Source organism: Neurospora tetrasperma (assembly GCF_000213175.1).
Source record: "Neurospora tetrasperma FGSC 2508 unplaced genomic scaffold NEUTE1scaffold_81, whole genome shotgun sequence".
Taxonomy (NCBI): domain Eukaryota; kingdom Fungi; phylum Ascomycota; class Sordariomycetes; order Sordariales; family Sordariaceae; genus Neurospora; species Neurospora tetrasperma.
Genome location: NW_009799179.1, coordinates 4,911,276 through 4,938,360, shown reverse-complemented (window position 1 = coordinate 4,938,360; position 27,085 = coordinate 4,911,276). Strand labels below are relative to the sequence as shown.

The window sequence follows — 27,085 nt, the reverse complement described above, 5'->3', positions numbered from 1 at the left end:
TCACTATCGGCTATCCATGCCCGCGCTGTGTTTGGGTTACCTCACGGTCAGCGCGGGTCGGGTCTCACCAGTCTCACTCCCTGACCTTAACGGCCAACCTCTTCACCTTGCCCAAAAAAGTCTAGCGGCACTTAAACCAAGGTCTGGCGGACAGGATCCGCCTTTCTCGTTTCTCGGGACTGCCCTTCCTTGCGACAAGGAAGTTGCAGTTTCAGTCCCCGCAAACCCGCTTATCACAAACGACAGATGGAAGTTGCAATCAAGCTTCATCTCAACTTGGAGATCGATGCGTAAAGAATAAGTGACCGTGTGCTTGGGGGCGGGATGGCAGGCACCATTATCCCGCCCAGAAGAATGGGACGGCAGACTGCAACGTGATTCAGTTTGCGCTGGAGGTTGGATTTCGACTGGATTTCTATCCGACTGTCCGATCCCGAATTCCGCCCTGCTGCAGCAAAAGGCACTGCACTGCAGTCTGCAGTATGCAGCGAGCAGCCATTCAGCTCAAGTCAATTGTCCAGGGCAGGGCATGGCAGGGCATGGCATGGCATGGCATTGAGCAACCTGACCGAGAGCCCATCGAGCCCAATTCACGACCGGTGCCAAATTGTGACTGGCTTGCCTGAACCTTTCTAGCTGAGATAGTATGTACCTCAGTCCTGCCCTTGATCAACAAATTTGTCGAGGTACACAGGTACAATATACACACACAGAGCTCCCACTATCGCGAGAGCTGCTTCCTTGGAAAGAAATTCGCGCCCAAAAGTAACCTCGTCAGCTCCGCCCAAGCGCTTTCAAGCTGAGTCCTCCAGGTCCCTCGGTCTCCGGTACATATACTCGTCATCTCAATAAGGATTCCCGTCCTGACATTGACACTCAAGCTGATCTTTTTCTTGCCTCGTCTCCAAGTTCTTCAGTGGGGCCGCTGAAAGACATTGACAACTGCATTCCCGGGGCAGATTCCATGCTGCTGTAAAGATCTTCTAGACGACTTCGACACACTACATACTGCACAGCAGCTGCTTAACAAACTGGAGGGTACCTACATTGGACTCGCTGCCAGAGCGCATGTGTCTGCTCAACATTGGCTGCTAGTTATGGCTAGTCTCGCTGTTTCACCAACCGCGCGCTCGTGATAGTTACCAGCCTCCAGTCGTGCCCTGGCATCGAGGTCAGCCAGCCTCGGGTGGTCGTCCTTCAGTCAGCTTACGGGGACCGTAACACACAATCAGCTTTTCACCAACTAGTCACGAAACGGACAACAAACACGTCAAAATGTCGGCTCCGTACTGGGGCCAGCTCCCACCACTAGCTACAGTTGCTAGGAGTCGGCGCATGTCTGGCGATGTGACGCCGACAACCCCATCCGACTCACGCCAGTCCTTCGATATCCACTCGCAGAACCGCCAAAGACCGGATCGCAATTCTGTCCAGACCACAAGGTCGGAAGTTCAAACTGACTCAAATTCCAGCCCTTTCGCATCGCCGACCACTCCCAGCTTTATGGGCCACGGACCTGCGCCTCCCCCAGCACCAGTGCCATACGGTACCGGCAACAAGTATCCGCCCGAGTTACTAGAAAAGCGCCTTCGCCGTCGGAGCCAGAATCAAGACTATGACTTAGACTATGCACTCGATACTGGCCCACCGCCGCCTGCCGTCCCGGAGGCTCCCACAGGACCTCCCATGAGTTACAGATATCCCGCTGCCATTGCTGAACAACAAAATTCGTACTTGAATTCCTCTCCGGGATCATCCCCCTTGACCCAAGACGTGGGCTCAGCTGGATTTCACCAGAATCAAACCTCGGCCGGTGAACAGCAAGTATCTCGGGACACGAGTAATGCGAGCACGAGCTGGCGACCACAGCGTATCGTTAACGGATCGACGCGTTCGGCAAACATGCCACCATCTGCGGGAGCAAACAGCCACCGACGCAGGGTTTCTGGTCTTGACCAGCCTCTACAGAGGAGTACTAGGCGCTCGTCAGCGAGCCAGCCAGCAACCCGACAGAGAATGTTCGCAGACGACCGCTCACCACTTCAGAGGCTCCAGCTGACCCTGGACAGCATAGCAAAAGAAGAATCAGGGGAAGGACCTACTCCACAAGCCGAAGCCACCGACGGCCCAACACGAAAAGGTGCGCCAGAGAACTCGGCATATGAACAGACCGAAGTAAAGACGATATCGCCGCAAGTGCCTGTCCAGATTCAACAGGTCGCGCTCGCCTTTCAACGTCAGGATCAACCCTCACAGACTATGCCGGTAAGTTCGACGACTTCAACCAGACCTGACCAAGGTTCGGCGGCTGCAAAGGGACCTCTCTCGCAGAATCCTCCCGAAGAAGGGCGAACGTATGGAGCAAACGGTGGGCGAGTTGCTAGAACTCAGGTGCCTGACCCACGGATTCCAATGAACGCGGCCGTCAGGACTTCTAATCTGCCACAGCGCAACCTCAGTTTCCGCGAGAGAGCAGCTAATCAGGAGGCCAAGCTGCCCAATGGTATCAATGAAGCCTTGGGCCCCATGCCCGCACCAAGGAAGGTGGTGAAGAAGCCGGTAGCAGAGCCATGGCCAAGGCAAAGCCAAGAAAAGCAGGAGGCCCTGGAGTCAGCAGAGGTTCGAGATCATCAACCAGTTGAGGATACAGTCGAAAGGGCTGTCAAGGATGACCAAAGTCAGCAGTTCGGCAATATCACCATTGGAGCGAGCGCAGAGCCAGCCAGAGTAGCGAGCCAGAGAAAGGCGGACAAAATGCTTGGTCGTGCTCCCATCCAGCAACCTCAGCAGTATACAACACCTACGGAGCGACAAATCCAAGTTCAGACCGAGCCCGACCCCCAACCTCCCGTCGAAAGTCCCATCATTCCTGCCGAAACCCCACAGGCTACGACCGAAAGGATGCCCATGCGCGGGCCGAACCATCCTCACCCACCTAACTACCAGCACCAACACCAGCACCAGGCACGAAGAGATGTTAGACGTGACGACCAAGGGAGAGATCTTAGACGCGACCGCGATGATGCTGAGCCTGGCCATCACATCTCTAATATTTTGTACCATGCGCGGGACGACCTCGAACCCGGGCAGGGCGAGTTTCAACCAACAAAATACCTAGAAGAGTGGAAGAATGGCACAGTCGGTACTCTTGGCGGCCCGCTTCTTGACCTGGGTAATGTATCGCCTGTAGGAGATAAGGGCGCACCCCAGTTTCGGAGACGAGGTACCGGGGGACTGCGGCCAAGGAGAGGTGAAGCTTTTGATGGGGAGTATGATGACACTTATGGTATGTAATCGCTCCCTGACTTGTTCGCGAAATGACAGTAACATCACAAGTAGCCTTGTGACCTAGTGATTGGCATCGTCCCTTTCCTTTCTTTTCTTTCTTTCTTTCTTTCCTTCCTTCCTTTCTTCTTCTATTTTCCATCTTTCTTTTCCTCTGTCCTTCTTTCTTTCTTTCCCCTTTATTATGGCGTGCTATGAACGGCTTCTAGTCACTAACTCACTCCTTCTTGTGAAGCTCCCACGAGATTCAAGCCGCCACTCTACCTCAAATGTGGCCCTCTTCTTCGGTTTTGCGGTATCCGGCATGACCGTGTGGCCACCCGCTCCCCCAAACCCGAGGCTGTGCTAGAGAAAGAGATATGGCGCGGTTCAGTCATGATCGTCACATCAGACGCCGATTCATCATACGATATTGCCCCGACACTGAGGCTATTTGCTCAACCTGTGGAACTCTTACCCCCTCCGCCAAAAATTATACATGGTGATGAGCCTTTGGCAGCAGAGTATGTTGACCCCATCGCAGGCCATCCTAAGTTAGGACGCAAGGGCGAGACTCTCTATGTCAGACCGGTCGACCATCTGGACGAAGGCAAGGATCTTTCCCGGGATGAGACCGACAACGGATTATTCGAAAAGTCAAGAAGCGCGCCAGAGTCTCTGCCGGCCGGCGTAACTGACCCGCCCGGCTCGTTCAACGCCCGAAAGAAACGCGCCAGGATTGATGGTGAGAAAGTAGGAAAGTACAAAGACGTCCGAGGTTTCCGACTTCACGCCGAGCGAGGATACACTTTCTGGCGATTTAATATCGAAGTCGAACTCCGCGAAAAACAACAACGCATCGCTTATCGGATCAACAGGGGACCGGCGACGGGGTTTTGGGTCCCAGCCAAAGGACAGGCAATGAACATTATGTTCCACAGCTGCAACGGCTTTAGCTTGAGCGTCGATCCTAACCAGTTCAGCGGCCCCGACCCTATGTGGCGCGACGTGCTCAACACTCACCAGAGCCAACCTTTCCATGTGATGATCGGTGGTGGTGACCAAATCTACAACGACAAGTGCATGCAAGAGACGCAACTCTTCAAGGAATGGCTGCTTATCAAGAACCCGTTGCACAAGAAAGATATTCCCTTCAGCGCGGAGATGCAGGACGAGCTTGAGCGCTTCTACCTGGACCGATACGCCATGTGGTTTTCGCAGGGTTTGTTTAGCATGGCAGCCTCACAAATCCCCATGGTCAACATGTATGATGACCACGACATCATTGACGGCTTTGGCTCGTACCCCCATCATTTCATGAACTCCCCAGTGTTCTCGGGACTTGGCAATGTTGCTTTCAAGTATTATATGCTTTTCCAGCATCAGAGCGTGGTGGATGAAACGGAGAAATCCGAGCCAAGCTGGATCTTGGGTGATAAACCGGGCCCGTACATCCACGAGGTCAGTCGAAGTATGTTTATGTTCTTGGGCGCAAAGGTTGCACTACTGGCGGTTGACGCACGGACTGAGCGAACGCGAGAGGAAGTCATCAGAGAAGATACATGGAAGAGAATTATGGACCGGTGTTATGGTGAAATCGAAAACGGGAAGGTAGAGCATCTGCTGGTCCTCCTTGGTGTGCCGGTCGCTTACCCGAGGCTGGTCTGGCTGGAAAATATGTAAGCATTGCTCTGATCTCCAGGAAACACGATCTTGTTTTACTAACCCCGTTTTTTGTTAGCTTGACCTCTCGTCTGATGGATCCTGTCAAGGCTCTTGGAAAAGCCGGCCTTTTCAAAAACCTTTTAAACCATTTCGATGGAGGCGTTGAAGTCCTGGATGATTTGGACGACCACTGGACAGCCAAAAACCATAAGGAGGAGCGGGCAATTGTGATCGAAGATCTACAGGACCTGGCAGCTGACAAGTCCGTCAGAGTTACTATTCTCAGGTAAGCACCAATTGTCCACCGCAAAAACAGCACACTCCGTGAGCGTCCTGAAGCTGACCATCTTCTACAGCGGTGACGTCCACTTGGCAGCCATCGGGCAATTTTACTCGAACCCCAAGCTCAACATCCCGAAGGACAAGGACTTCAGGTACATGCCAAACGTCATCTCCTCCGCTATCGTCAACGCTCCGCCTTCAGATATGTTGGCCGACGTGCTCAACAAACGTAACAAGGTGCATCATTTCGACCGAGACACGGACGAAGACATGATCCCAATGTTCCAACAAGGTGTCGATGGCAAGCCACGTAACAACAAGCACCTGCTTCCACACCGCAACTGGTGCTCAATTCGGCTGTATAACCCCGGGAACACACCAGACTCCACACCCGGCCAGTCCGTAATTGGCATCAACGCCTACGGACTACCTCCCAACGGACCCAGCCTGTTACGTCGCCTCTCACTTTCCAAAACACGAAGCCAATCCGGCCCCACATACCGCGGCCCCGACAGCGTGCGCGACCGAACCCGCCCGCCCATCTCCAACGCGTTGCTCCGCACTCTCTCCCGCCGCGGACCAAGCGCAAGCGCTGATCAAGTCGTCCCCGGAGGCCGCGGAAGCCCAGCGGCAACAGGAAAGCCCCCCGGATTGTTGAAGAGGACGCTCTCGGGCTCCTCCATAAGCGGTAAAGTCGGCGACTTCTTCCGCCGTCGTAACAGCATCAGCTCCCAGCGGCCGCGTGTGGGTGATGAGGGCATTGACGGGACTTGGGTTCCGGAATCGGACGCTGAACAGGCTGTTTACGATGACTATGCCCATGTTGGGGATGAGTATAACATCCCTAAGATCCGCGGTGGCATTCGCGATGGCATGTCTGCTCGTGTGGGCTTGCGCGGTGGAGGGGGTGAATACCATCCTACTCCCCCCGTGCCCGCTGGTATTGGTGGTGACGAGTTTGTTGCCGGTGACGAGAGTTACTTTACGGCCAAACCGGTCTCTGATCATAATCGTGGAGTTAGTACCGGTGGCGAGTACCCCTCTTCACCAATAACCGGTTTCAGTAACACCGGCCGGAGTGGTCCCACGGGCATGGGCATGGGCATATTCCAGTCCCAAGCAACATCCGCCTCCTTGCCAGAACGGGACTTTGCACCTTCTCAACCCTCACCTCGTAGTGGCGGCAGTATGTTCCGTTCCAGAACAACAGGCGGTGACACAAGAACCATAAAGCGCGGAGACGCCATACCTCGAATCATGGCCGACGGCGCACTGGAAGTCACCCTCAACGTGGAGATCAGCCCGTGCGATCCGGGAGGCAGCACGGTGCCGTACCGCCTGCTGGTGCCCAAATTATCGTATGAGTATGAGGGCGAGGATCATGACCACGATCACGATCCGGAGATGAATGCGATGGTTGGGGAGGAGCGTACGTCGAGCCCGGGGCAGGTGCAGACGTTAGAGTCTAGGCAGCGGGAGGAGATGGGGATGGAGATGGGAATGGTGATGGGGATGGAGGAGAAGCCTATCACTAGTGGTGGTGGAGGGCTTAGACGGTTGCTTAGTTTGAAAAGGAATGGTCGACGATGAGGATAGGAAATGATGACATGGGACGGGATGTAGTGGGTGTAATGCTATGATTAATTTTGGGTTGGATGTGCTTTTCACTATTCGTTAGTCTTGGATTGGGTTTTAGGCAGTTATGCACCTGAGCTAAAGTACACGTGAAGCAGGTACAGATGGATAAAGTATGTACTAGATGACGATTTAACGATTGATGAATGGACATGTCCTTTTTTTACACAATGCTTGTTCACTGTTGGCGAGGAATCTATCGTTCTTCTAGACGCAACCGGTGCTTCTGATTGGCTACCGCCACAGAGGCCGATGTGCTAGATAAGCTGCTATCGTTCTTTTTAGTGGGGATGCGTTATGACGAACATTGAGGTGACGGGCAGGAACTTGTTGCTGTTCGGCAATCTGTCCTTGATCCTGCTCTCTCGCCTTGATTATCGCATTCAATTCAACTTCGTATCTACTTTGCCTCTTCAATCTCTCATCCGAACTCACTGCCGATTAATCCTCGACCGTATACTCCTCGTACTCTCGGCTACTGATTATCTTTAGGCTGTCAAGTATACCAACCCAATCGAGATAATACGAACCGTTCGGGATTCACGACCTACCGCAATCTTCCATCACTCTTCGGTTCGACGACGTCGTTCCAGCGCAGGCGCATTCAAAGCAAGTAACATCCAGGATCGCCCTTGATTCAACCGACCTTGGGCGCAAAGAAACACCAGCACACCTCATACAACTGCCCTGCGCGGATGATGGCTTGAATGGCGTCAGACACGGAACCACAACATGAACCACAGCAGGAGGAGCAGCGGGAGCTGGCTCTTAACGGCAGAACCGAAGGGGAAGAAGTAACAGAAAACGGAACCGAGCTACCTCCACGACCCGCGACACCGTCGACGAAACCAACCACCGGCGCGTGCCCACCGCAAGCGCAACCATTATATTCCAACAATGACGACGAATGTTCCTCAGACAACGCCCTAGGCACTAGTTCCGCGGACGGCTCTTCCCAAGATGATGCCAGCTCCGAGCTAGTAACCTCCCCATCAGTGACTTCGCCGCCCTACTGGGCACACGGACACACCACGCACAGCCAGGGGGGAACGCGGCATGCAAGGACGATGTCAAGCGTGTCAGCGGAAAGCGATCTGCTACCGGGAGCCATCACGCTGCAGGATAATGAGCACGATGACGGGCCAGACGGAGCGAACGTGTATGGACGGGACCGCAACCGGGCGTGCTGGGCGAAGAAGGTGGATATTGTCGATTACATACTGGTGAATGGGGGGACGGCAAATATTGGGGCGTTTGTGGTTTGGAATATCAAGGTTGAGACGTTGAATGTGCGTACAGTTTCTTGGTAACTTTTTTGCACCTTGGAGTTGGAGACGTCGACTAACCTTCAGCAACTTCTCTCTTGTAGGGCTCGCGAATGAACATAAGGAAACGATATTCCGAGTTCGACAGTCTCAGGAAACGTCTCGTCCAGACTTTTCCAAACTTTGAGGCGGCTGTACCTCTAATACCTCCCAAGAGCATCTTACACAGGTTCCAGCCCAAGTTTCTCGAAAAAAGGAGGGCCGGACTACAATATTTCTTAAAGTACGTACGCATTCCAAGATGACCTGACTTCCTTTAACAACTCGCCTCAGAGCTCTAGAGATACGTTACTGACCCCCTTATAAAAAACAACAGCTGCATTTTACTCAACCCAGAATTCTCTGGATCTCCTGTTTTGAAGGAGTTTCTCTTCTCGTAAAGATACCAACGGTAAAAGAAAAAAAAGGAAAATGCGCAAGAGACGATGAACGAACTTTACCAGTTTCGACGATGAGGCAATGGTAATATGAATAACTCCTGACCAGATCATGGGTAATGGCCTGGGTACGATGACGACGATGACGATGATGACGGTGATGAAGTGAACGGGACACGGACGCCTTGGCTTATTGGCTGGATGGGAACGGGATGCCCGAGAACCGAGACTCTCGTGAGCAAAACAATCAGATGAACTGGACGCTACACTAGGGCGTGGAGAGACATGTCGCAACAATGCTAAGCGGCTGGACCCGTTCTACGTTTTATACAATAGGTCTTCAAGATCGGCATTGCTCTGTTTGACCTTGGGACGTTTGAGATAGTCAGAGTTTCTGGAGTTCGCTGTGATTCCGGGTCAAATGATGGAAGATGGGTTTGGCCTCTTCTCTTTTCCCTGCAATGTAGCTACCACTCCCAATATCGCGTTCTAAACCCAGGTTATCGATCCGCCGAGAAGCTATCCACAGTAGGCCAATGTCGCAGTCGGCTCTGGGCCAGTTTGCTTTGCCCAAAATCCAGATTCACCGTTGGTCTCAGCCGACATATCCAAAGTTCTAGACGTTTTCCGGCTCATGGGCGTACACTACTTGGGCAATCAAGGAAGAACAATCCTCAGCCGCATTTTGCCTGCTTGCTTGCTGATCGACCCCATGGATGGGTAGAAGATATAGTGTAGTGGTGTGCTTAAAACGTGGAATAGCATTTTAGTACGGATAGGATTATGGGGTAGATCATCGATTTAAGTCGAGGTTCTGCTGCTTTATTATGAAATGCAAGTCGAGAGGTCCATTCCCCCCACGTTCCCAATGCACTGTTCATAGCGCGGAGTAATGACTATGACTTTTGGCTGTGGGGGAGGAACTGCTGAGGGTCATACAGTATGCAGTCAGACCAGTTTTACAATTGAAATGTTGAAGTATCAAGTCTCAATAGCCCCGAGACTTGTCTGACCCAGCAAATCCAGCCGTTGCCGTATTTTGAACAGAGGCGGACCTCTCGGGCTCCGGTGGAGAGTCGGCTGTACTATGTATGTACATGCAGGCGGGAATACCGATACGAAAACACCTCAACAAAAGCAAAAAAGTAAGGAAGGTGAATGACCAAATGTTGAAGGGCCAAACGAGATAAAATGCGGAAAGGTGGTTTGTGAGCGGCTATTCGTTATGAATGGGGATCCCCGCCATTCTCCGCTTTCGCCATTGAATTACTTGTTGCCTCATCACTAGAGCAAATACGAGGTCGATGCAGATACGCACAACCGTTGGAATCCTACCGTCAGGTGCACATCAAAAACTGTTCCGTCGGTCTGCGCTTCTTTACATACAAGTTGCAAATCAGGTGTCCCGAGTGTGCCGTGTGAAAAAGGTATCAGTCGGGAGAGACGTGGGGTTTGATGTCCTTGAAGGTAACCCCGTGTTGTCCCCGTTCGGGTCGGGGTTTTGTTTCCAGTCCACAAGTGTTCAGTTCACTCAGATCACTCGGACAAACTGTTATGATCTCGTATGAATGATATGTAGTTGCCTCTGAGCAGTCAGTCGGTCTTCCCTCCCCTCTTAACAAAAGTATATATAGATAGAGGTACCTCTATGCAGTATGCATTCAGGAATGCAACCTACCCATAACGGGCCAGTTGCGTCCGATGCGATAGCAGAGTTCAGTTGCTTGCCGCTTTTACTATTCTTTGTACACAGGGGACGAGACGATCAAGACGCAGGCAGACCATTGTTGCCAACAAGACATGTGTAGGTTGAAGAGACAAACTTTCAAGTTTGGGACTACTATTGTGATGCCGCATAGTTATTGGGTATCCGCTCCGGTTGCTGTGTTTTTATGCCTGGAATTCGGTGTTGTTGTTGTCAAGAGCTTGTTGACCGAGATGTTTCATCCGGGAGAATTATTGCGGATCGACAGTGCACAGCAGCAATCATTAGCAAATGCAAGCATGTAAACCGGCCGCCGCTCAGTGCATGCCGGTCGATGCAGTTGTGCACCTCCAGAAGGAAGTGTCAATCGCCGTAAACCTTATCGGGACGGGGATGCGTGATGTTAATGCTGGCTACCCTGGTCCCGGTAATTTCAAAGATGAAAAAAAAATGAATACACGATAAGCATCTGGACGGGGTAAGTTGTATTACCATTTGGTTTATAGCAATGCAGATTTAAGACGGCAATATCATGGGTTTTCTTACTCTCGCCCATGGTGTTCGTCCCAAGTCTCTCGGATGCCTATGCTCATGTCAAACAATTATAACAAGTCATGCCAGCCTCTATATAACTGGAAGAACACAGTGTGTCCATCAACACCAGGTTCATCCGAACGTGACAAGACGTCCGTAAAGGTTCCAGCAGCCCGTATCCATCAAAGCTATCGATCAAAAGTTCATCCCCATCACGCGAGAATTGGGTATCCAGCATCCGAGCGGCGGAATTGACTGGCTGCGATTGGACAAACCGGGCGGTGCGAAAGTCCGGGCCAGCTTGTGGAGTAGGGTGACATGCTCATCCCTGCCCAGCAAGCTCGCTACCGTCGACGCGATGCAACACTCCAGGGATGGAACCATCTAAGCCTATTAACCAACGGACGTGAGCTGTTCGGCATTTAGAGCTCGAATAGTGGGTTCTGGGCCTCGGGAGCAGCCACGGGCGTTGATGATCCATCCAGAACCATCTTGCCATCAAAATCCGTCAGTTCAATTTGATGCTTGGCCTACTAGGGTACCCTAGCCTCCTTTTCCCTTTCCTCCTCGTCCTCCACGCTTTCTCTCCGCTCCTTCCTCTATCTCCACTGCCCCAGTGATTTCCTCTCATCTCCCCCATAGTCTGGTCGCTTCCTTCCCGATCCCTTGGGACTGTCGTCTGCTTCTAGGATATTCTCCTGATCTCTTAAAGTCCTCAAGTGGTGCTGTCACTCGCTCTGGTCTTTTCACCTGCCTGACCCCTTGCTCTCGTTTCCGTTCGCATCTCCTCAAGTTCAGTTCAGGACCGTCGAAATACCGTTATTTCACTCCACCGTCGTTGTCGTTGCGCGTGCTCCCCCGTACATTCCGACTTTTCTGTAAGTAAGCCTTGGTTTCCTCTAGATCTGAGCAGTTGCCTTGAGTTTTCGGTGCTGAATGGCATGTCCATTCGTCTCATAGAGCTCCCGGACAACGCCATCATCAAACTCCAGTTTTCTCTGTTACACCAAGATGTTCCATGGCGATGCATGATTACTCACCATTAGTTTGTACACAGTGAACGAACATAATCAATCCATCCACTAATCCACCGGTACACGATAATTGAAGTCCAATCTTTCATAATGGTTGCCTACAGCACTACTCTCCTGGCTCTTGCCAGCTCCTTGACCCTTGTCTCCGCCGATTACTGGGTCAACACAAGCAACATCGACATTGGCACAAAGCGTACGTATCAATCAAGTCGTCCATCGGAGCGTTACTGGTAAACACAGACTAACCGGACAATCAGGAAACTGGTGCCTGAACGAATTGGCCAGCTGCCCCCTTATTTGCCAGCAGGAGGATCTTGGTCCTGTCGACAAAAACCTTTGCGATGCTGTATGTGAATAAAAAAGCCCTCCTCGAAGCCGACTGGCCTGTCTCTTGTAAAGTTGCTAATTTCTGAATCAGGACACCCTTGAATACGCCTGCGTTTGCGGCAACGGCCAGACTCCCAATTTGACTGAGTACACTTTGACAATTCCTTACCACACCTGCGTCGAGTGGGTTCAGGAATGTATTCACGACAACATGGGCGACAACCTTGCGCAGGCCGCCTGCGCCGAGGACCACCCATGCGGTGCTAAGAACCCCAAGAGATCCAACGCGACCACGACGTCGACTGCTTCTGCTACCGCGAGCCCAACCGCTTCCAGCACAGGCACCGGCGTCTATAACGGCCTTGCCGGTGGTAGCAGCGATGCTGCGGATTCGAGCAACAATGGCGGCCACAAACAGAACGCTGCTCCCCATATGCTGGAGTCGATTAGCGCAACCCTTATCTTCGGCAGTCTCTTTGCTGGTTTCGCCATCATGCTCTAGGCTAGCGTTATTTTGACGTTTGCGATCATACCGGATGTGCGTCGGGCTTTTGGGAGGGAATCAAATGTTAAAGAATTGACCTTCTGACGGACCATCACTTGCTGCCCGATGGACGGCAGCAGAGTCCGTTGAGGCCAAAAGGGAGCTTTCAGGATATGGAGCAGTGGAGGATGTCATCGATCATATGCCCTCACGGAGCCACCACACGCTATCCTCAACACCACACTAATATTTCAACAAGCGCATGGACAGTCCTTCCTTTTTTTAAGGCGTTTCTGGAGCTCTATGGCATCTTGCGAGTTTTTGGATGGAAAGGGGAAATCATTTTGTCAAGCGGTTGCGGGGCGTTTCTCTCAGTTTTATGTACATGACTACTGTGGTTAACACGCCTAATTGTGGAATGTTTATTGTGTCACACCATGATTAACGGTTTCTGGATTTGGCATCGGATCATCTTGTGCAACTTCGCCTATCTTGTCTGATATTGCTTGGCCCCCTCAGTGTTCTGCGGCGGTTCAGGCTATACTATCCGACGAGCTGAATTTCTCCTATAATGCCAGCTGTACTTCGGGCTGTACCTAGTTGTATGTCAGTTGTGGAGTAAAAGACACCTTGATAGTATACTCGGTAGAAGTTCGCTCAACCTGAAACAGGTTGTTAGGTAGTGTAGATGAAGATGCAAGCACATATCGTCAATGGACACAGAGATTAGGCGGTGACTGCTTCAAGCAACCTTCATGGACAGGGGGTTTTCACGTGTCAGTGTAAACAGGCGCGCCAGCGAACTTTTGGGACAAGGGGTGCAGATCCTGACCAGCCGCCATGCGCGTACACTTCAGGGACTGCGTTTTCGCAGAGGCAGTTGGCAGGACCGGGCCTGCCCTGCTCTTGGTCTTGCTTCGTTTCAAACCACGCCTGGGATGGGACTTCTACGACGATTCCACGGCACAGACTTATTCGGATGAAGCCTGGGCTACCTACCTGAGTCCCAGCGAGCAGTCGGCTTCTGAGGGAAGCAGATTGTGGAGGGAAAAAAAAAAAAAAGAAAGAAAAAAGAATATAGTGTAAAGCTTCGGGTTGCGACTCGTTTGTGTGGGACCGCACTAGGGATTGGAGACCGCAAAGGTGGAATATAATTGCTTACTGTAGTATACATGATCGATATCTTCCGTCGCCTCCTTCACTCAAGGGTGGTGAGTGCGGCTCCTAGGCGTGCCAAGGCTATACTGAGGAGAGGGTGGAAGAGAGCCTTGGCGCCCAGAGTCAGAAGCTCGCCCACCACCCTTTTGGGCCCTTGAGTAATACGTAACCAATGTTTTTGTGTTTGGAGTGCTGTCACCGCCAAACTTGCCCCCCGGTTTTTTTTTTGCTCTCGGGATTTTGTAGCCTTGCTCCAAAAGCAAAGAGTTGTAAGGGTCGATCTGGCAGCCTTGAATTCCTTCCTGGTACAACTCCTTTCAACATCGCGCCCCGCGCTCTCGCACTCCGCCTCTCGTCACCCGCAACAATCTTCCACCCACTGCAGACACGGTTTCCCGCATAACTCGGTCTCAAGTGGCGGCGGAAACGAACTACGAAAAACCAACCCGACCACCCTGTGTCTGCCTGGCTGTTTTGGCCGTGGTAGGCGAATCGAGCAAAATGGCCACTCCCAGTTTGCTCAGAAGTAACAGTGCGCTACCTTTTCTGTAACAATCCTGGCCCCCTAACAAACCTGCCCTGCTGCCAACCAACCTGCCCCCCGTCGGCCATTGTCCAGGCGAGGCAGTTGCCTGCCCTTCACCCGAAGTTGCCCGCGCGAATGCCATCTGCCCAAGACCCACTCTCCAGGGCACATGTCACCACGACCGTGACCGCAGACGGGTTACTACTTTGAGTTTCCACTTACTGCGTGGTCTATGTTATTGCCATCTCCGTCGCATCGTCCACCAGGGGATTCAAGTCGGTCGTTACCTCCAGCTTGCTGACATGAAGGATTCGATATCTGCAGAGAAAGCCGCCGCCGAATGCGTCTCGGACGATGCGCTTATCCACCTCAAGACGTACAAATATTCGGCCGTCGACAAGTCGCCCGTCTCCAATTACATTCTTAAGCCCTACGTATGTTTGCCCCAACGCGAGCGCCTCCCTCCGTCTCGACAGGCCTGTGAACATTGCGAAAGACATCAAATGCTAAGATTGAGGCGGTAGTGGAATGCCTTCGTCGAGTTCCTGCCACTATGGGTTGCCCCCAACATGGTGACCCTGATTGGGTTCTCCTTTATTGTGGCTAATGTCGGCCTCTTATTGATATTCATGCCAGATCTGGTTGGCCCGGTAAGACCCTCGAAACTATCCAAGGCATCAAGAGCAGTTTCGTTGCTAACCGATGACATGATTTTACCGTGTAGGGTCCTTCATGGCTATACTTCAGTTTCGCTTTCGGCCTCTTCGCGTACCAGACGATGGACAATGTTGACGGCAAACAGGCGAGACGCACCGGAACCTCTAGCGGCCTCGGAGAGCTCTTCGACCATGGCATCGACAGTCTCAACTGCACACTCGCTAGCTTGCTCGAAACTGCCGCCATGGGCCTGGGTACTACCAAGGCCGGTGTCTTCACCGCGCTATGTCCCTGTCTGCCCATGTGGTTCTCGACCTGGGAAACATATCACACCCACACCCTCTACCTCGGATACATCAACGGACCTACAGAAGGAATCCTGATCGCCTGCTTGCTGATGGCGATCAGCGGGTGGTATGGCCCTGAAATCTGGTCCGAAAGACTAGCCGATAACCTCCACCTGTTCAGCTTCCTCGGGTTGAACGAAGAGAACCTGGGCGACACCTCCTTTCAGGACATTTGGGTCTACTTCCTCATTGGCGCCATGTTCTTCCACATTCCGTTTTGCATCATCAACGTAGTCAATGCCCGCCTGTCGCGCAACGAGCCTCTTCTTCCGGTCTTCCTCGAGTGGACCCCTATAGTCGTTTTCACGCTCAGCGTTGGCACTTGGCTCTATAGCCCATACTCGACATTGATGGATGAGAACCACCTGGTGCTTTTCTGTGTTACCATGAGCTTCGTCTTTGGCCGCATGACCACCAAGATGATTCTCGCTCATCTCACTAAGCAGCCCTTTCCCTACTGGACCGTCATGCTCTGGCCTTTGATCGGAGGTGCCTTGATCGGAAACCTCCCTCGTTTCGGGCTTCCTGCTGTCACGGCGCAATTCGAGCACCTTTACCTGTGGGCTTACCTGGCGTTTGCCTTCGTCGTCTACTCTCGCTGGGCCTGGTTGGTCACCACGAGCATTTGCGACTTCCTTGGCATCAACTGCCTTACCATCCCCCTCGAGAAGCAGATGGCCAACAAACAGATCGCCAGGGAGATCGCGGCGCAGGCTGCTGCCGCCGTCCCCGTGGGCCCAGCGAAGAAGGATTAAGTATAGCGCGTAAGCACAAAAGCAACGCAAAGACCCGAAAGTTCTTTTCTTGCACCTATTTTGAATCTGGCTTGGATAGAAGCTTAGAGATACTAGAATCGAATTACACCATAGAGCGGCCGAAAAGGCTAGACTGGCGTGTGCAGCGTTACCTTTCGCATATAGAGCTCGGAATGCATCGGTATCACGACATATATATCAGATACCCTCAAGGTTATGGGTTTAATGTCAGGAAAGATCAAGAAAAACGAAAACAGGAACCAGTGCGTGGAAACGTCGGGATCAAGGGCAACACATTTTGGAAAAGCAGTGGACAGAACAGTTTTCTTTGGTTGAGTTTGTCAGTGTGGATGTCCCAAATAATCGGGATAGATTCATGAAGGATGAGGGATGAGTATGACAGAGTCGAGATGGCTCTTTAATGAAGTTGGTCAATACATGAAAGAAGGACTTCCACTAAATGTAGTCGCTTTCGTTGACTCGATTCTACGTTTGGAAACGTCAGAAGTTGAAGTAGGAGTTCATAAGCCGCACTAACAGAACGTGGTCCCTCAGTTCCATGATCTGGATGGTACCATTCAACTGAACGAGATGTTTGGATTCTGCGATCTGGCCCCTTTCCCCGCACATCACTTCTAGGGGCTGTTAGTGAGAGCACACTCGGACCAGGTACTAGACCACCCCTGTCCGTCGAGAACACCTTTCTTCGGCGCGTCTAGATCTCATTTCTATGTCAGGAAAGACCTCGCTTGATTCAGTAGGATGAAGTTGTGGGAGTCAGACCATTGCACCATCCGGATAGTTCGCCGGTGTTTGAGTTCTTGCATTTGAGTTTCCGGGGGAATTTAGAGATAAACATTGGCCTGCGGAATTATTACCAACCATGGACTAGACGACCTGTCACCCGGCCAACCAAACAAACTCTCAAGACAACTTGTTTCGTCAACAGCACCACAACCGCAACTCAAGTTGCAACGCGTCCGGAACGACTAGGGAGATGGTGACGATGGCACGGCACATTGGGCTTGACCCGAACAACCCCCAGTGGCACCGCTCTTCAACCTCACTCTCACGCCATCTCCTCTCCGCCCTCCTTCTCACAACCACCATCACCATGGGCGTACACGCCTACACCCCTCTGTCCACTTGCACCCTCCAACACCTACCCTCTGGGCCCTCCTCCGACTTCGACATCCACAATGGCTTCGGGTCTAGCTCTCTCCTCGCCCCCATCTTAATCCCACGCGTCCCCGGTACCGAAGGCTCCCGCCTCGTCCAGCAGCACTTTGTCGATTTCTTTTCTTCCCAACTACCTGACTGGACGCTCGAGTGGCAGAATTCAACCTCCACGACGCCCGCAACAGGGTCCCAGCTCATCCCGTTTGCGAATTTGATTCTACGAAGGGACCCACCTTGGGCAAAGGCCGGGAATGTGAAGAGGTTGACGCTCGCGGCGCATTATGATAGTCTGTTTAGACCGGAGGGGTTTATTGGGGCTGTGGATAGCGCGGCGCCTTGTGCCATTTTGATGGCGGTGGCGAGGGCGGTGGATGGGGCGTTGGGGAGACGGTGGGAGGAGGTCATAGCCGCGAAGGAGAAGAGGGAGGGAGGTGGGGAGCGGGATGCTGGTGATGGGTTGGAAGATGAGGAAGGCGGGGAAGAGGAGGAGGAGAAGGGAGTGCAGATTGTGTTGTTTGATGGTGAGGAGGCTTGGGAGAGGTGGACGAATACGGATTCGACTTATGGCTCTAGGTATGTGGTTACTACTCCTGTAGTGGGATGGATGTCGTCCTCTGCTGTGTTGATGATGAAATCATTGGAATCCGTACTAATAAACATATTATTTTTCCCGGCAGAGCACTGGCCGAAGCCTGGCAATCATCTCCATACGAGGACTCATCAACCCACTCTAACCGGCTAGAGTCCATCAGCCTGCTCGTGCTCCTGGATCTCCTGGGAGCGGGCAACCCCCGGATTCCGTCCTACTTCTGGGACACGCACGGGGCGTACGGAGACTTGGCCAAAATCGAGACCAGGCTACGAAAGCTGGGAATTTTGGAAACGGCTCCCGCTTCGCCATTCTTACCGGATAGCGAGAAGCCGTATAACCGGTTTACGAGGGGGTATATACAGGATGATCATGTTCCGTTCATGGAACGTGGTGTCAAGGTGTTGCATATCATACCCACGCCGTTCCCGCCCGTGTGGCATACTATGGATGATGATGGGGAACATCTTGATCTGCCGACTGTGAGGGACTGGGCTAAGATCATGACGGCATTTGTTGCTGAGTGGATGGATCTCGATGGGGTGCTTTCGCAGGAAAGCTGCGCTGCGCAGAAAGAGAAAGGCAGCGGGAGCATGGAGAAAGACGAGCTCTAGTGATACGGGAGGGCTGGTTAGGTTTAAACGGCTAGAGTTTCTACAATTATACTCTGAATTTTCATGAACAAAAAGTAATTACCTTGAAAACATACACCGTAACAGTGACTGTATCGACGAGTTTTGAAGTTGAGAAGAAAGTATGATCATATCGAATGTGTAAGTGATGGGAGTATTTGAGCGAACCCCGGGCGTGAATCAAGTAATTACCCTCCACGTAATTGTCTTGGCGGATACGGTACGTCCTTGCATGGATGGGAGCTCTGGCCGTCTGGAAGCTGAACGTGTTCATTGAATGCCCCAAAGTTTCACCACTGGCGCATCTACGGATTTACGAATCGATTGCGCTTCTGCCGTAAAACTGTGCTCTGTTTCGACAAAAGAACTCCTAGCACACATCAAGAAAGATGCGATTAACTCAGGCAATCTTGCTGCTTGCGGCGGGCGCTGCACAGGCAGCATCGTCTTGGAGCTTCGACGACGCCAGTATCTCGGTTGCTGCCAAGAAAGGCAGTGATGCTATCAAGGAGAAGTAGGTTCGCGCCCGAAGACCATGGGATTATATGCCCCTCCCACAGACCTCAATTACTAACACCCGTTTGCGCAGGTTCAGTCAGAAGGCCCCTCTTACGAAACCCGTTGGACTTGGAAGCACCGATACTGTCAAGGTCATCTTGACTGCGAAGGAAGATGGCAAGGCGAAGCGGCCTCACCAGGCCTTTGTGACCATCAAAGAACAGGAGACTGGCCTTGAGGCCCCTTTTCCTTTGACAGTTAAGGATACTGGCAAGGCGGTGGTACAGATTGTGAGTTACTCCACGAAAGGCAACATCGGATCGTTGAGAGCTTGGAATTAACAGTTCGGCGCAATGCAGTCCCAGAAGGATCTCCCTGTTCAATTTCTCTTGTCGCCCAAGCCCCTCAAGGCCTCCGTGGTCATCGGTTCGTTCGGTGAAGCTCGCGCTGTCAATACCCCCGTCTTTGATATCGAAATCCAGACGGATCCCAACACCCCGCTGCCCAAGTATGAAGCGCCTATCCGCTACGGCAAGAAGCCTGAGATTCACCACATATTCCGCCCTGATCCGCAAAGCCCGCCCAAGGTGATCTCGCTATTCTTCGCCCTTGCTGTGGCTGCTACAGTTCCGGCCCTTTTCATCAGCGTGAGTTGTTATATTCATTATCCACCTGTAAACACGTGCGGTGTTGTTGCTGGTGCTAACAATTTTTTTTCTTCGGCAGTGGCTTTTGCTCGGCGCCAACCTCAACCACCTGACCAAGGCTCTCGGCGCCGCGCCCTTGTCGCATCTTACCTTCTTTGGCTCCATCGTGGCCATGGAGGGTGTGTTTTTCATGTATTATACCAGCTGGAACCTGTTCCAGATCCTTCCTGTTGCTGGCGTGGTGGGCATCGTCACCGTGCTGAGCGGCACCAAGGCTCTTGGAGAGGTTCAGAGCAGACGTCTTGCGGGGGAACGCTAAGCAACAAAGATGCACATTTGGAGATCGATGCACGAATACTTCCATAATTAGGCGTCTGCAAGCGGTCAATGTGCGACTGACTTGTGTTGCACGCTAAGAATGGCTGGGGATGCTCAAGATTATCACCCATATATACAACAGCGTGACTGATTTGATAGGCAAACCTAGAAATACAGACCATGTACCAAGAACGGGTCAAAATTCCAAGTTGCCTAGGGCGGTGGCGGCTTGATTGTCTCTGTCAAGTCTGATGATGCCGCACATCGGCCATCCCACGACTGCCTCAAAGGAAGTAAGGGAGCATCAATGGACCAAATTCATCTAGGAAACGTACCATGGTCAAGAACTGCGGGATTGTCACAAAGTGAGGTGGCTGGCAACGATCGCAATTTGAACCTCGTCTCTTTGGTTGCTTCGGTCACCTCAAACGGGAACGAGGTGAGACGTGGATGGACCTGAATGCTGTGCGGGTTATGCCGATGGTTCCTTGCTGCCGTGCTTGGTGCCCGATAGGCGGGCGGAAACGAAAATGCAAGAGAGACGGTGTCTCCAATGCTCTGACTTCTTGAATTTCGGTGGTTTTTGCCTTCATTTAATACAAAATACTTCAGTGTGCAAACTGCATTCACGACGTAGAATCATCATGTATTTGGGGAAGGCAGCGGAGGTTTCCTTTGCATCAATGAGCCAGGAGCTGCAAGTGGTACCCAGCAGATAGACGGTAGGCGATCCAGCCAGTCAATAATAGGGGAAGCGCTAACAGCGGTACACTAGTGTTGAGGGCAGTGAACGGAGCAGGTTCCGAGTTGGGTGTCCACCACAAGGAACACGCCGACCGTGGCTACCCCACTTTCAAGCTCCCTTATAGTGGATGTAAACAAATGCAGCAGCAAATGGACAAATGAGAGCTCTGGTTTCCATCAGATCGCGTTTTCTCCAAATTCCCAGCCTGCCACTTCCACTTGCACCCACACATCCCGTTTTCTTTCCACCGAGTCGCATCCAAACCCGCTTGGCCCTGTCCCCTGCAGGTGCAACACCATTGACGTTGGGCTCTTTGGGAACTCGCAACTTCAATCAATCGCGCCGCATTTCGATTTCGCTCCCCGATTCAGCATGCGCACAGGATCTCGGTTTTCAGCTGAATTATCAAGCGCTCGTTCCTGATCGCTGTGCTTCCTTTTCGACTCGACCATTTTCACGGATACCCCTTCCATTGCGGCTACTTGCGACCCGCAGAAAAGAAAGCGCAACGCGCTCGAGCGGCGAGAGTCTTGCCGGTGTGTTGTCGCTGCTTGCGCCTGCCCTGATTCCGGGTTGGCTAGAGAGGGATCCGTCCACCAACCGTGACTGGACGCTGGCCAACACCACGCTCGACGCGCCCCTCCGACCTCGGTTCCCAACTTGCTATGGACATCAACAGAAATACCAAATCCCACAATAGCAAACCGAAGCATATCTCTAGGTTAAAACGCGAGATGTACCAACTACGGCTCAAAAACAACCCTTTCGGCTCCCCGCCCTCATCCACCGGCGACCATGACACGGTTAGCACCACCACCGAGGACCTCTCACGTAACCTGTCGGCCTTCTCCTTTAATCCCGACGACGAGGGCACTCGCAAGGCCAGCGAGGACTACAGGTTCCCTACCAAGCGACACGCTACTCGCTCCGGCCGTTTCGGCTCACGGCAGCAACAAGAACAGCAACAGGCCACCATGCTAAACACCTCGGCCATCGGCCGCGCCTTTCCTGAATGGACCGGCCCAATTAACGACACGGCCCCAACAACACAGAACTTCGATACCAATATGGGCTACAATCCATATCCCGAAGTTAAGAACCGCAAAGAGAACGTCCGCCCCATCACCGAGCTAACGGAGGAGCACCTCCTCAACTACGGGTTGGATCCTAAAAAGAAGACCCGTGTGGAGATGCAGCCTCGAGTTGAGAACGAGTCCGACTGCTCAACCATTCTGTCCAGATCGCCTGGCCGGGGCGCTCGTCGCTCTCGTTTTAGCAACGCCAACATGGAAAACAGAGTTGCTTCACCAGAAGTCCCCAAGCGCTCTCTCCAGGATATCGTTTCCAAGATTCGTACCGAGAAGGAAGCCAACAAAAACCAGTTAGCCCAAAGCGCGCTACCACCGAAGCAATCCCGGCCTATACATGCCAGTCTCAACGCCTTCCTGAACTCGGACCTTGCTGCGGATCAGACTAATGCGGGCCTTACTGAAGGTCGATCTTTCTTTCTTCCGGCTTTCAGACATCTGCCCGACTGGACATCAGGCGCCCTCAGATTTGATGCCATGAAGGATGGTGTCCCTGTTTTCGTCAAGTCTGGTAAGAACGGCGTACGGCTCGGTCAGTCCGGCGACCACGAATCTATCAATGCTGTCGGCATTCCTGAGGAGGATGAGCAAATCTTTGTCTCCATGGATAAGCTCCAGGAGGAAGTTCGCGAGCTCCATGATCATGACGCCATGCTCCAGCGCGAAGCGGAGAAGCTTCAGCGAGAAGTCAATCAGCTCCAGTCTGAGCTTAAGCGTTACAAGACTAGGAGACCATCAGACAGTGCCATAGGATCAGACTCCGATGGTTCTTTTGGCCGACATGCTCAGGCGAATGGGTACCAACTTGAGACTCAGATTGCTCAGCTACAGAATCGTCTCGATCAGGCCAGCAGGCAGGTTGGAGTACAAGACATCCACAGCACAGCACTCGCGGCGGAACGTGACGAAGCCTTGCATCAGGCGTCACTTGCTCGCGAAAGAGCGAAGCGACTACAGGCTGAGCTTGAGTCTACGCAAAAAGATCTTGAGTTCACCCTTCAGTACCGCAAAGACAAGGACGCCCTACAAAATGAGAACATCACTCTGCGCACTACCAATGAAGAGCTTAAACTGAAGAACGAAGCTCTCTCGCAAGCGAACCAAGAAATTTCCAACAAGTACGACAAACTCCGACGGGAGCACCTATCAGCACAAAAGGACCTGGCTTCCACCCAAGAGGAGCTTGCTTCTTTGCGCAAGAAGTATGATGCTATCTTGGAGGAGAAGAAGCTTATTGTTCAAGACCATGCGAGCATGGAACGTAACAATGAGAGCTACTTCAAGGAGACCAAGAAGCTTCAGGCGCAAATTGCCGCCAGGGATCAACATATCGCCGATCTGAAGAGAGGAATCAACACTCGGGACCAGATGATCGACAACATCGGGGGGTTGACAACAAACACTGCAGTCATTGAGCTCAACGCTGAGCTGGAGGCCGAAATCGAACGTTTGAAGCAGAAGCTGCAAAATCAAGCGACCAGGACTGATGATAGAGATGGCTCAAGCAGCGCAAAAGAAAGCAGGATTCGTGCGCTCAAAGAGCAGAATCTCGAGCTAGAATATGAGAAGCAGAAGCTCCTTGAAGAGAACCAGCGGCTTCGCGCCGAGTATGAGGAGCTGAAGGGCCAGTGGATCGATGATCGTCATAAGGTGGTTCGACTCAACCAACTCCTCACTAAGAACAACACTGAGTTCCTGAAGACCATGAACGACAATACCGAAGACTGCGTCCGCTTGGAGGAGGACTTCAAGAATAAGGAGGCATCTCTCCGTCAAAAGCTGGAGCGCCGGGAGGCAGCTATCAAGAAGGTCAAACAGTTGACAGCCCAGATCAACGAGATCTCACAAAGGGAACTTTTGGGCAAGCCTACAAAGGTCACTCGGATCATCGAGCCGAGAAATGGCACTAGCACTGGATATGCTGCGAACGATCTGACTGGCAAGAGCGGTACTATGAATGTTGACGACGACCCGACAACGGAACTTAACCTGACCCAAGGGACCGATTTTGCCAGCGTCATGGATAACGAGATTGCGAAATTGAGGCAAACTTACCGAGATCTCGAAGATCAGCAGCGACAAATCGAAAATGATAATACCACACAACCGTCTCAAACAGGTGATGCGGTCCAGTCTAAAAGCCAACCGGTCGGTATCCTTAAGAAGTCGAGTCGGTTTGGGTTTGACGAAGATACTGGCCGTTTCAGCGTTGCCAGTCACCACAGCGAAGACGAGTCTGTCAAGACTGCAACTACCAGCAAGAGCCGCCGGCCTTCGTCGATGGGTGTTCAGGGTCAGGAGACTCCGCGACCTGCATCTCGCGTGCGGCGAAACTCGGACAACCCCACCATCACCACGCAGACCGATAAACAGTCTAGCCTTGGTCATTCGATTCCCGCGCTAAGCAAGGAGGCTCGCCGGGTACTGGATCAAATCTGCAACCACAAATCAGATAACTGCAATGTCTGTGTTCGTATCGCGGCGAACGGACATCATGTTAGCCCGTCCACCAAGGCTCCGATTACTGTTGAGGATATGAGAAAGGGGAAGAAGACTGTTCGCGTGGACAGACCTGTCCCTGTCTCGGACCGCGCAGTTAATGACCATGGTAATTATGAGGAGGAGCCAACCATGCGTCCCGCCATGGCGCCAGGTGATGCGCTTGCGGTGTTAATCAAGGAGATTAGCGATGAAATTGAGCATCTTCAGATGGAGCTGAAGCATATGAATGAGCTTTATTTTAGCCTGGACAAGTCTACCGGACAGCGCGAGCGTAGGCGGATCATGGGAGAGATCAAGAAGCTGCAAGCCGAGCTTGAGACAAAGAGCGGGCAGTTGTACAAGCTGCATGATGTTCTTGAGGGACAGAAGAATGCCGGTCAGCTGATGGATGACTCCGAACTTGATATCACCATTTTGAGTGATCTGCTTCGCGTTAATGGCGCGACTGAGAACAATCGGGAAGCTTCATGGAATGGATTTGATGAATAAACCCGGACGAGACGGTGGCACTGGTGATGATGAGTTTGGTCAGGGGCGTTAGCATTTTCTTCGGAGCACATTGCATGGGTCTGCTTTTATTTCTCGGCGTTGAGCAATTGGTTTGCTTTTCTCCGTCTTAATGTCGAGCAAGGCGAAGGGATTGTTACAAAAGCGTTTCCGTTGGTTTGCTATGGTATGGGATTTGGTCAGGTCTTTTTCTCATGAGGAATAATTTTTGTTGTATGACTTTCCCCGTGGTCGTATCGATCGCAACTCGGGAGCATCGTTCGAGTTATTTGATGTAGGGATTATAGGAAGGCTACAGGATTACGAATAGAATTGACAAATCCGTTTTGGGGTTTAAAAGAGGTTTAAGTCTTCCCGATGAACCGCAACGATTGCGTATACCTTTGTATTGTCCGCGAACCATCCATCGACTCTGTTTCAGGAGCTTAGAAAGCAGGGGCATGGAAAGTTGTATGGGTTGTAAGTAGTCTGGTAGCCTTTCATTTTGAAGAGAGCATTAATCAATAGCGAAAACGGTCCCATCAAGTCCGTTATGACTGGAGTCAAATTGTTGCATGTCGTAAATGGCCAGCTTCACCAAAGTCATGCTCGCTGTTGTCTGTTTATGTTTATGTCCGTAGCCCCTTTCCTGATCACGAAGAGCCAGGCGTCTAGAAGCTGCTGCCGGGCCGATGCCAGCTGTCCACCTCTAAGCCTGCCTACCTGCAGCGACACACAGTTTGCTGCCACCGGCAGGGCCCGCGGCCTGAACTTCAGTTCCAGTTCACGACTTGAGGTACCTACGCCAGGCACGCGCATCCACCATTAGATCGAAACCACTTTACATTCAGCGCGTCAAACGAAACACTTCTCCCACCCACCGACGTTACAACTCCAACCATATAACTCAGCTTTCAGCGCGCTTATCCCAAACGTACTACATCAAACTATCTACGACCTCCTGCACTCAACAAATCCGAGAACGTAGAAGCTGCTAAAATGGGTGACGACATGGAAGTCGACAATGCGCCCCTCTCGCCTCAGCAGGAGGATGCTGCTGCCTCCGGCGGCGCCAACGCCAACTCCGCCAAGGTCGCGGCCATGCAAACCCACACCAAGGCGACTGCCGTGCGCTCCATCGAAGGCTGGATCGTCATGGTGACCAACGTACACGAGGAGGCCGATGAGGAAGCCATCCAGGACAAGTTTGGCGAGTTTGGCGAGATCAAGAATTTGCATCTCAACTTGGACAGGCGAAGCGGTTACGTCAAGGTTCGTTTGTGGCTGCGCCTCCATCTTCTATCACCTATTGGCGTAGGATTTCGGAATAAAAATAAAGAGTCACTAATCATGTCGTTCCGTGATGCGCAAATAGGGCTACGCATTGATTGAGTATCCGACGCTTGAGGAGGCGCGCGCCGCCATCGACGGTGCCCACGAGACGAAGCTCCTCGACCAGACCATTCAGGTGGACTTTGCCTTTGTGCGACCACCCCCAGGCAAGACCGGCGGCGGCGGCGGCCGTGGTGGAGGTGGTGGTGGTGGCGGCGGCGGACGCAACGGTCCTGGCAACCGCAATAGGGGTGGTCGGAGTAGGAGCCGCAGCCCCGTAGGCAGGGACGAGTGATGACGGGATAAAACAACTCGATGCGTCTTTGTCTTGCGCGAAAAATGGGATGGGAGGAAGGAAATGCCCTTTGAAGCCTGGGCATATGGCTGCTAAATTCCCGCTAACTACAACACCAAGGAGTATCCAGCCAGCTGGAGTTTTCCAATGACGGGTGGAATCATACTGGAATAGCAAGGCTTGCTGCAGCGCTATGTTGGTCCTCAACCGAACGGACAATAGCCAAAATGGACGGGAATCGATGAGAACAGAGGATACAAGAACATTGGAGAGAGAGTCGGGTTCAGGTAGAGACAACCTGTAAACCAAGAACTACGCTCAAGTAGCCGATGTGTCGTCAAAAGAGAGCAAAATCAAGGACACGTCGGCGCGTTGCCACGATCTTAACAGGTATGTTTGTAATTTCACCCCTTCTCACATGTAATTGTCACTAATTTAACTTTTTTTCAGGACATCAAATTGGCCTCGTAAAACATTGCTATACGAAAGTATTTACTGTGATGATATCTAGCATTAAGAGAGTCGGGGCTTGCTTAGATGCATGCATCAACTCTTCATTGGGTTTCCACACAATGATGAGTCTGCAACACCAGGCAGCGGCACTCGCGTGAAAGACCGTCTGAGCCGCATAAAGCCCTCGGTAAGAAACTGTATAGCGTGATGGATTCCTACGTGTGGTCCATGTTTGTCTAAACTCGT

At 52.2% G+C, this 27,085-nt stretch overlaps 8 protein-coding genes across 8 annotated transcripts; all 8 read left to right on the top strand.

Moving 5' to 3' along the window:
• Positions 1-1,044: 1,044 nt before the first annotated feature.
• Positions 1,045-7,010, top strand: NEUTE1DRAFT_72375 (uncharacterized protein; the record flags this gene model as incomplete). The annotated part of the gene is made up of 4 exons (XM_009857932.1): positions 1,045-3,286; positions 3,809-4,943; positions 5,006-5,215; positions 5,286-7,010. 4 exons carry the CDS (start codon positions 1,276-1,278, stop codon positions 6,799-6,801), a joined length of 4,872 nt encoding a protein of 1,623 aa, XP_009856234.1.
• Positions 7,011-7,748: 738 nt separating this feature from the next.
• NEUTE1DRAFT_126070 (uncharacterized protein) lies at positions 7,749-8,907 on the top strand (the record flags this gene model as incomplete). Its single annotated transcript, XM_009857931.1, has 3 exons — positions 7,749-8,135; positions 8,216-8,394; positions 8,488-8,907. The coding sequence occupies 3 exons, from the start codon at positions 7,914-7,916 to the stop codon at positions 8,549-8,551; spliced, it is 465 nt and encodes a 154-aa protein (XP_009856233.1).
• Positions 8,908-11,388: 2,481 nt separating this feature from the next.
• On the top strand, positions 11,389-13,272 carry NEUTE1DRAFT_150106 (uncharacterized protein; the record flags this gene model as incomplete). The annotated part of the gene is made up of 4 exons (XM_009857930.1): positions 11,389-11,665; positions 11,845-12,014; positions 12,079-12,167; positions 12,240-13,272. The coding sequence occupies 3 exons, from the start codon at positions 11,912-11,914 to the stop codon at positions 12,648-12,650; spliced, it is 603 nt and encodes a 200-aa protein (XP_009856232.1).
• Positions 13,273-14,169: 897 nt separating this feature from the next.
• Positions 14,170-16,318, top strand: NEUTE1DRAFT_72366 (uncharacterized protein; the record flags this gene model as incomplete). The annotated part of the gene is made up of 4 exons (XM_009857929.1): positions 14,170-14,322; positions 14,641-14,750; positions 14,841-14,966; positions 15,041-16,318. The coding sequence occupies 4 exons, from the start codon at positions 14,292-14,294 to the stop codon at positions 16,073-16,075; spliced, it is 1,302 nt and encodes a 433-aa protein (XP_009856231.1).
• Positions 16,319-17,072: 754 nt separating this feature from the next.
• On the top strand, positions 17,073-18,489 carry NEUTE1DRAFT_72364 (uncharacterized protein; the record flags this gene model as incomplete). Its single annotated transcript, XM_009857928.1, has 2 exons — positions 17,073-17,827; positions 17,932-18,489. The coding sequence occupies 2 exons, from the start codon at positions 17,073-17,075 to the stop codon at positions 18,455-18,457; spliced, it is 1,281 nt and encodes a 426-aa protein (XP_009856230.1).
• Positions 18,490-18,761: 272 nt separating this feature from the next.
• NEUTE1DRAFT_91054 (uncharacterized protein) lies at positions 18,762-20,486 on the top strand (the record flags this gene model as incomplete). The annotated part of the gene is made up of 4 exons (XM_009857927.1): positions 18,762-18,989; positions 19,065-19,263; positions 19,333-19,620; positions 19,700-20,486. 4 exons carry the CDS (start codon positions 18,865-18,867, stop codon positions 19,937-19,939), a joined length of 852 nt encoding a protein of 283 aa, XP_009856229.1.
• A 931-nt stretch (positions 20,487-21,417) lies between these two features.
• NEUTE1DRAFT_91049 (uncharacterized protein) lies at positions 21,418-24,762 on the top strand (the record flags this gene model as incomplete). Its single annotated transcript, XM_009857926.1, has 1 exon — positions 21,418-24,762. The coding sequence occupies one exon, from the start codon at positions 21,418-21,420 to the stop codon at positions 24,760-24,762; it is 3,345 nt and encodes a 1,114-aa protein (XP_009856228.1).
• Positions 24,763-25,599: 837 nt separating this feature from the next.
• On the top strand, positions 25,600-27,031 carry NEUTE1DRAFT_150101 (uncharacterized protein; the record flags this gene model as incomplete). The annotated part of the gene is made up of 3 exons (XM_009857925.1): positions 25,600-26,031; positions 26,135-26,776; positions 26,837-27,031. The coding sequence occupies 2 exons, from the start codon at positions 25,759-25,761 to the stop codon at positions 26,384-26,386; spliced, it is 525 nt and encodes a 174-aa protein (XP_009856227.1).
• Positions 27,032-27,085: the final 54 nt, after the last annotated feature.